This window comes from Manacus vitellinus, unplaced genomic scaffold (assembly GCF_001715985.3).
Source record: "Manacus vitellinus isolate BGI_N305 unplaced genomic scaffold, ASM171598v3 scaffold_2_pilon, whole genome shotgun sequence".
NCBI classification, from domain to species: Eukaryota; Metazoa; Chordata; class Aves; order Passeriformes; family Pipridae; genus Manacus; species Manacus vitellinus.
In genome coordinates, this window is record NW_021940208.1 from 31,422,948 (window position 1) to 31,432,545 (window position 9,598).

Sequence of the window (9,598 nt, forward strand, 5' to 3'; positions counted from 1 at the left end):
CTTCTCTGGACCTACTCCAGCACCTCAATGTCCTTCCTGAACTGAGGGGCTCAGAACTGGTCACAGGACTCCAGGTGTGGCATCACCAGCGCTGAGTACAGGGCAAGAATCACTTCCCTGGTCCTGTTGGCCACACTGTTCCTGATCCAGGCCAGGATGCCATTGGCCTTCTTGGCCATCTGGGCACACTGCTGGCTAATGTTCAGCTTCCTGTCAATCCAGACTCCCAGGTCCCTTTCTGCCTGGCTGCTCTCCAGCCACTCTGTCCCCAGCCTGTAGTGCTCCATGGGGTTGTTGTGGCCAAAGTGGAGGACTCGGCACTTGGCCTTTTGAACCTCATCCCGTTGGAATCAGACCATCTCTCCAGCTTGTCCAGGTCCCTCTGCAGAGTCCTCCTGCCTTCCAGCTGATGAACACTCACCCCCAGCTTGGGGTCATCTGCAAATTTGCTGATGGTGGACTCAATCCCCTCATCTAAATCATCAATAAAGATAATTAAACAGAACTGGGCCCAACACTGATCCCTGGGGGACACCACTACTGACCAGGCGCCAACTGGATGCAGCCCCGTTCACCACCACTCTCTGGGCCCGGCCCTCCAGCCAGTTCCTAACCCAGCACAGGGTGCCCCTGTCCAAGCCATGGGCTGCCAGCTTTTTCAGGAGAGTGCTGTGGGAGACAGTGTCAAAGGCTTTGCTGAAGTCCAGGTAGACCACATCCACAGCCTTCCCCTCACCCACCAGGTGGGTCATCTGATCATAAAAGGAGATCAGGTTGGTCAGACAGGACCTGCCCTTCCTAAACCTGTGCTGGCTGGGTCTGATCCCTTGTCCATCCTGTAGGTGCTGTTTGATTGCACTTTTCCCTTGCCTTTCTTTCCTTTCTCAAACTTCTCCTTGAAATGATAGGGTTTATATTTAAGAAATCGCACACTATGGGGTAAAAATGCCTGATCTTGACTCAGCTTATCCAGATCAGAAGCAGATTTAAGCCAAATCATAAGAGCATCCCCTCTGCTTTTGGTATATTGATTTAAACTGGGGAGAAAGTGGGAAGATTAAAGATTAAATTGTCTCTTTTAGCCACTGCAAGCCTGACTGAGCAAGGTGTGTGGGTGGTATGGGCTGTGCCCATCTCCTTCAGCCTCTTAAAACAGACGCACATGCTCTGGGTTCAAAGACTTTTTAAATATCCTTGACCTAGCAGAAAAGCACATATAAAATATGAAATTATTGGCCATTATTCACAAATTCATTGTTTTAAAGAGAAGACAGTGTACTTTGAAACTGCTGATGGATGCAAGTCATCCTCTTAAAATCATTCGTGGCTCTTGGCGCAACACAGAAAGAAAAGGTTAAATGAGCAGCGACGCTTGTTGAATTATATGCCAAAGTGGTTTCGCAACAGCGTGACTGTTTCAGTGTACCAAGTGTCTCCTGGTGACAGACACAGCAAACTGCTGATGATGCCAGATTTTAGGTGTGTTTACAAGGAAGCCATTGGAAGACAGGACTTGTTTCTGATGCACAGCAAACGTAAGTGTGTCTGGAAAAGAAAGTAGGGAAAAACTACTGCATTTTTGTGCCTCTTCTTTGGGTGACAAAAGATGAAGTTATACAAAAATCACATTGTTTTACCATATTTTGATAACTATAAGCTATCTCTTATCTTCACTAAGCTGAGAACTTTTAGTTTACCCAAAAGGAAAGGACCTTCTCTGGGTTTCCATGCTGCCATGGATTAAATATCCTTCCTTAGATGGTGCCCTGTAAAGCATTACCTCCTCCTCTAAAGTTTTCTCCACATGAGCACTGGTGCTCTGCCCAGGCAGAGGCTCCAAACTCACAGGTCACCAGGCAGGACATGGACTGTGAAACACATCCCAGGTCTCCAGCAGTCACCCCACCGTCAGAAGAGGGGCCGTGGCCCGGGCTGTATTTCTGCTTGCAAATATCTGTCTGCTGCCTGGACAAACCTTTCAGCTCAGAGCTGTGTTATGTGCTTCCTTGATGGATCATTCTATAAAATCACCAAGAGATCCTGAGGCAACCTGACACCTGTAATCAGCTGGAGGAACAGATATTGCTTTGGAAGGCAACTTGGCAGGGGAAGGAAGGGTATTTTTCTCCCACATTTTTCTTCTCTGTCTGGTCACAGCAGGTTATTTGATATTGTTTAAACTGGCTAGAGAGTAATTGTTTTTCTTTTGAGTAAACCAAAACTGAAATGAAAGAAAACTGTATGAACTTAAGGCTGTGGAGTAGAAGGGAGGAGAAGAGGGCAAGGCTGTGTAAAATTACACTGTCTGAGAAAGTCACAGGGATTTAACTGCTTACAATCCCATTAGGCTTGTGCTGAAGAAGGCAAATCTGGTTTAAGTTGAAGGAGGGTCTCCAAAGCCTCAGCAATCACAGGGAGCCTGGAGCAACTCCTGCCTAGCTGATGCTTACAGAGGTCACCTGGTACTTGCTGGGGTGGCAGGTACCACCCCATGCTGCCCTGCTTGTTCCCATGGCTGGTCCTTCCATCCTGTCCCAGTCATAGTTATTCAGATGCAATAGAGCATTGCCCCAGAGCTGGAAACCTCCACCCCAACGATTTACAGTGCTGTCTGTCCTCTCCAGTGTGCCAGGGATGAGGGCCAACCCTCAGGGGCAGCTAGTTTTGGGCCAACATGGTGGCCTGGGATGTGTCATAGTGGCTGCAAGGTGCCACACAGCTGTCCCCAAAGGGCACTTTTGTGGCCTACTGCAAAGGGAGATGATGGGCAGAGCTCAAGTCTTACGGGAAAACATGGATAACCTGAAATGATATGCTGGGTCATGCCAGGTCATGAGACACAAGGTTGGGTGAGCTCCGAAAGGTTTGTGCAGGTATGAGGAGAATCACTGCAGTGTATAGGGCTGTGTATTTCACACCAAGAGCCAGCTGGCCCCAAGAAAGATGTTGGGCCGTGGAGTGGCAGGTTAATCCCTTGTGGGAGCTGAGATTGCGTAAGTAATTTGGGAAGCTGAAAGCTGAACTCAGGTGGCATCAGTTGTGGCAAAGGAACCATAGTCAGCCCCCATCTCAGCAACAACACATTGGAGTGTTCATTTCATCCCAGGAAGTAAAACCTTTTCAAGCCTGGATAAGTTAACATCAGTCAGTAAGTACTGGAGTGTTTGATTTCATGGCTGTTTGCTGTTTTACTTTAAATATTTTAAAATAACTAGCCAGGAAGTTATTTGTATTTTTTTAGCATCCTAATTGCAGGAACACAATACTTTTGTACTTATGGAGTCATGATTGTTAGTTAATTCTTTCTCAATATTAACATTCCAAGAAGCAAAACAAGAATCAAAGCAAAAATCAAAAGGGCTGAGTGAAGACTACTTACACTACTGTTTGCCATATGCTAGTCTTTGAATGGCCATCACCGTCCTTATTATTATGCATCTTATGATTAATGATTAGCTGTTCAGTGTTCATCTTCAGGAGTGCCCTGAACTTATTTTTCAGGCTTCCCTTCCACAATTGATATGTCCTGAGGAGTTAATTGCTATGAAATTCAGTTATAGGTGATGTATAGACATTTCAGAAACTATGGAAATCAATTTTGAAATTCACAAGGGATACAGTTCAAAAATGTGGAGTGGGCAAATCAACACTCAGGGATGATAAGACACTTTTATTAGTATTTTATTGTGGCTTTCTATTCTGGAGAGAGTACAGACTTAAGACATCCTTGTTAATATGCATGCTTCAGAAAAAAGAAATTGCAGAACAATTCTATTTTGATTCTTACATTTTCCTCTCTCACTCTCTCTTTAGGGGGCTTCATCTGCCTGTATTAACTCTAGCAGTGTTAGGACAGGAAGGCTAGGTTGGCACAGCTGTCTGCCCTCTCAAGGCTCAAACTGAAGGTACAATTCTTCTTAGATACCTGGATTTATTTTTGGTTCTCATGGCTCAGCATTTTTTTCTTGATTTAACTCAGACAAACACATAGGATCATAGAATTGTTTATGTTGGAAAAGACCTCTAAGATCATTAAGTCCAACTGTTAAACCAGCACTGCCAAGTCCCTAAACCACGTTCCTAAGTGCCACATCTACAAGTATTTTAAATACCTCCAGAGATGGGGACTAAACTATTTCCCTAGGCAGCCTGTTCCAATGCTTGACAACCTTTCAGTGAAGAAATTTTTCCTAATATCCAGTCTAAACCTTCACTGGTGCAACTTGAGGCTATTTTCTCTTGTTCTTCACAAGTTGCCTGGGAGAAGGGACTAATACCCCCTCCTCCTCCCCAGCTAAAACCTCCTTTCAGGTAGCTATAGAGAACAATAAGGTCTCCCATGAGCCTCCTTTTCTCCAGGCTAAACAACCCCAGCTCCCTCAGCTGCTCCTCACAAGATTTGTGCTCCAGACCCTTCACCAACTTTGTTGCCCTTCTCTGGACCTCCTTGGCCACCTGGGCACACTGCTGGCTTGTGTTCAGATGGCTGCTGACCATCAACTTTTTCCTGGACTGTTTTCTTGCCACTCTGTCCCCAGCCTGTAGCACTGCATGGGGTTGTTGTGGCCAAAGTGCAGAATCCAGCACTTGGTCTTATTGAACCTCATACAATTGGCCTTGGTCCATCAATTCAGCCTGTCCAGGTCCCTCCGCAGAGCCTTCCTGCCATCCAGCAGATCGACTCTCCCACCCAACTTGATGTCCTCTGCAAACTGACTGAGGAGTGGGCTGAGGAAGCACCTTGTCCCCTCACATAAGGGGTGTAACTTAAAGCAAAACCCTGGACCTGCACTTGCTAAAGGTCTCCCCACTCTGTGTTGAAGCTTCTCTGAGATCCCCTCTCCTTCCCCATTGTCAGTACCTGAACCACAGGTATGTGCCTCTGGGCACAGGCTTGTTCTCTTGGACATATGTGAAAACCTTGGTCTGAAAAATGTCTTATTTGAGCTAAAACCAGTGGCTCAAGTACATTACGTAGCCACAATATATCTTTGTAAATATATGACCACAGTATAGAAGTATAGATTTGTGTTTGTTATTATGTAGTATTAATATATATTTCATATATAAATGCTCTACATGTGTAAATATATATTTATACTATCTATATAAATTTCATTTTTATAGACACATTATATATGAAATATTTGTTTATGGTACATTTTGTACCTTGCAGAAGGGACGTGCGGTTGTGCAGTGTGTTTCTGGCAGAAGGAGAGAGGTGAGCGATGGTGAGTGTGCATATCCATGGGGTGGCCCAGAAGCTGGATGTGCTCCCATGCTGGGAGGCACAGACATTCAAGGAAGAGGAGGAAGGGTGAGGGAAGATGCCAAGGGAGATTGGAGCATGTGGAAGCAGATGAGCCAAGGGGAAAGTGGTAATGCAAGGTCTGAGGCTGCTTGGAGAGGACCAGGCTGCTCCCCCTGATATCTGGAAAGCCAGATTCCTTCTCAGTCAGGTCAATGCTCCCAAAGCAACAGAAAGATGTTGGTTTTGTTCTGAATCAGAACAGAGGGAGAAAAAAATTAAAATAATGGAAATGTTGGTGACAAGTCCCATTTTCTCACAAAGGAGAAGGGGAATCACCTCAAAGCAATACTTTCCCAATGGGAAGCATGCAGTGGTGGTGTCTGTGCAAGGGGCAAGCTCTGCCCTTGGCAGCACATCCTTGCCCTGCTCAACCACAGCCCCCATATGGGATCTGCCCCCAGACAGAGCACAGCCAGGAACAGTCAGATCTGATCCTGGAGAGCCCACCTGAGCTTTGGGGCTGTGAGCAGAGGGAAGCCATCTGGCTGGGACAGAGGAAGAGAGCCCATGGCTGGTGAGCCACGTGCGAGATTCCTGTCTGTCATGCAGAAGCTTGTCTGTGCAGAGCTGTTTAGGAGGGCTCTGCCGTGCTTGGAGGGAAAGCAATTATCTCCCCTGTCAGTGAGTTCTCAGGTTTATGTATATCCCCGTGCCTTCCCCTAAACAAGCTTTCAATACAGAAAGTGCAAGGCTGCAGAGATTCTCTGCAATTAGGGGAGAAGACATCCCTCTTTCAGCTAACACGAGAAAAAGAGCTGAATGAAACCCTGCATTGTTAAAGTGCTTTGGCTTAGTCAGTGGGGAGGGTAATAAACAAGGCAGACTTGGTTGGGATAAAAAAAGCGTCGAGTATGGCAAGATTATGAAACAATAGGTACTGATAGAGAGGCAGCATAGAGCCAGCCGCAGAGCAGAAGCTTTACTGAATGCCTGGGTTTGAATGAATCCTAATGATAATCATGGGCTACATGGCAATTTGTTTAAATAACGTGCCTCCTGCTTCCTCCCAGCCCGGCAGAATGAGTCCGTACATGTTAATTGCTTCATTTTGAGGAGAAAGCTCCTCTCTGTGTGGCAATATTATATATTTAATTTTTGCTGTTTATTTACTCTACCCTTCTTCAAGCCTTTTTCTGTCTATGAAGGCATCTTCTGCTGTTGTTTTATATTTCAAACAAAGGTGTTTGCATCAAAGCTCTGAAGCAGTTACAGGGAACCTCTCAAGAAAAAATGGAAAGGACTGATTGCTACCCAAGATGGGTCACATTTCAGGAGGGAAAAGGAATTGTTGAGCCAACCTACAGGTCACAGGTAAGAACCCCGGGACCACAAGTCCTCTGAACTTCGTGAAGGGTTGGGGCAGGCTGCAGCTTGACCCACTCAAGTGTCCTGCTCCTTTCAAAACAAAAAACTGGTGTGAAGACTTGAAGCACACCCAGGAATGTATCACTTAAGATTAACATCAACTGAGTTCACTGGGCATGCATGCTGGAGAGACTGGCATGCTTATGGTTTATCAGAGAGCAACCACAATAATAATAATAATAATAATAATAATAATAATAATAATAATAATAGACTGGCATTTTAGCAAGATTCCTCACTGATTATGTGCTATTTCATTACTGAAGCAGAAGCAGACTCTGCCATGCAGCGGCACTCCCACAGTACTGGTAGGAGCAGAAGCAGAGGCAGTAGCACCTGGGCATCTGTAGCCAGACTTCTTGGTGCTGCTGCTAGACTTAAATCCTGGCTCTCCTCTTCTCTCCTTGCCCCTGTCCAGATCCCCTCAAGAACCTTTCTTGAAGAGTGATTAAGCCATTATAGGTGCAAATTTTTGTTCTTTCTTTATGGACCAAAAAGGAGTGGGAGAATTCAATCCTAGCTGCTTTTGAATACAGTAGTTTACAGGTGTGAATCAGCATCCTAAGTTGTGTTTCCTCTCATATGGCCTTTGTTCCCATTAATTTGTCCATTGTCACCTGCAGACTGCTACATTAGGTCTTTTAATTTACAGAGGTTTTTAAGGAGGTTTTTATGAGGTTCATCTAAAAATGTGGTTGTGAAGGTCACCCTGTCCCAAAACAGCATATTCCCCAGAACACCTTCCACCAAAGCTTGCTGACTAAATTGCCACTACCACACTGTGGGATATTTATGAAGGGGTTACCATGATTAGAAAAATTCAATAGAATATACTGTAAGGATGGAGGAATGCCTCTTACAAATGCAAATAGTGCTGTTAGCAGCTATTTTTGCAGGTCTTGCAACCTATCTGAAAGCAGCAGGATTGCTATTTGTTTCCTGCAATTAAAAAAAGAAAATTAGGTTTTTTCTTCATTAACATCATCAAGGGCATTAGAAATCATATTTCAACAGTGACATATCCAAATGGCATAATGTATCTATACGCAATAACTTTTATGACTATTAAATATTATTTAAGGTAATGCCTTTATGCCAAGTAGGCAGGTTGCTGAAGCCTCACAAGGAGATGCAATGGAGGGGAGTGTGCGTGGGAGGATTAGTGCCTGGGGAATGGATGAACCTGGGGGTCTTACATGGTTTGGCTGCTGCAGCCTCCTGTAGTAGTAAAGTGCTAGAGAAGAAGCAAGTCCCTGCTCTCTGCTGTCACTCATCATCCCCTTGTGAAACTGGCAGGAGGACTTGTTCTTCCAGCTAACTCCCAGGCTGGCCTCTGCACCACAGGAGAAAGGCTCGGTGTCATTGTACAGGTGACTCTGTTGGGTCCAGAAACTCCTGACCAAGATCAGCTCCTTCCTAGGCAGTACTGAAGGTGCTTCACAGAGCTGGATCCTTGCTTATCTTGCACAGACCCATTGTTCAGATCGTACTGAAAAACATTATGATCAGTTTTGGTTCCAAGTTTTAACAAGCTTTTAGCTACTACTAGTCATAGAATCACAGAATATGCTGAGTTGGAAGGGATCCATCAGGATCATCGAGTCCAACACCAGGCACTGCATAGGACACTCCAAGAGTCACACCATGTGCCTGAGAGTGTTGTCCAAACACTTCTTGAACTCCGTTAGACTTGATGCTGTGACCACTGCCCTGTGGAGCCTGTTCCAGTGCCCAGCTACCCTCTCGGTGAAGAACCTTTTCCTGATATCCAACCTAAACCTCCCCTGACTCAGCTTCATGCTGTTTCCTTGAGTCCTGTCTTGGGTCACAAGAGTGAAGAGATCAGTGCCTGCCCCACCAATTTCCCTTGTGAGGAACTAGTAGACTGCAATGAGGTCTCCCCTCAGTCTCCTCCAGGCTGAACAAAACAAGTGACCTCAGCTGCTCCTCATAAGGCCTCCAGGCCCTTCACCATCCTTGTAGCCCAGCTTTGAATGCTCTCTAACAGCTTAATATTTTCTTATATTGTGGTGCCCAAAACTGCACACAATACTCAAGGTGAGGCCACCCCAGTGCAGAGCAGAGCGGGACAATCCCCTCCCTCAACCGGCTGGCGATGCTTTGCCTGATGCCCACCAGGACAGGGTTGGCCCTCCTGGCTACCAGGGCACTGCTGACTCAGATTCAACTTGCCATTGACCAGGACCCCCAGGTCTCTTTCAGTGCCACTGCTTTCCAGCATCTCATTCCCCAGTCTGTACAAACATCCAGGGCTGCCCATCCCAGATACAGAATCCGGCACTTTCCCTTTTTGAATTTCATACGGTTGGTGATTGCCCAGTCCTCTGACTTGTCGAGATCTCTCTTCAGGGCCTCCCTGCCTTTGAGGGAGTCAACAGCTCCTCCTAGTTTTGTATCATCTTCAAATTTGCTCAGTATCTCTTCTTGTCCTGCCTCCAAGCCATTTATGAAGACGTTGAAGAGCACAGGGTCTAAGATGCAGCCCTGTGGAATCCCACTAGTGAGAGGTTGCCAATCTGATGCTGTACCATTCACTGTTACTTTCTGTGCTCGATCTGTGAGCCAATTGTTCACCCACCACATGATGTGTTTATCCAGCTGTGTGCTGGACATTTTGTCCAGAAGGATCCTGTGAGAGACAGTAGCAACAGTTTTGCTGAAGTCTGAAAGTATTACATCAACTGGCTTTCCTAGATTAACTGGGTGGGTTACCTTGTCATAAAAGGAAATCAGGTTTGATAAGCAGGATTTCCCCCTCATGAAGCCATGCTGGCTGTGTCCAGTGACTGTATTGTCCTCCAGGTGTTTTCAGTACCTCCCATAATAATATTTTCCATGATTTGACTGGGCACTGAAGTGAAACTGACAGGCCTGTAGTTTCTGGGGTCCTTCTTGCCCTCT

At 45.8% G+C, this 9,598-nt stretch overlaps 1 protein-coding gene across 1 annotated transcript in view; it reads right to left on the minus strand.

Annotated features, from left to right (window-relative positions):
- The window catches only part of KPNA3 (karyopherin subunit alpha 3), a 78,951-nt gene extending 69,671 nt beyond the window's left edge, over positions 1-9,280 (minus strand). Inside the window, exon 1 of the mRNA XM_029960927.1 lies at positions 8,870-9,280. Coding sequence (XP_029816787.1) covers positions 8,870-9,280 — 411 coding nt within the window. The remainder of the gene's footprint in view (positions 1-8,869) is intronic.
- Between the last annotated feature and the right edge of the window lie 318 nt (positions 9,281-9,598).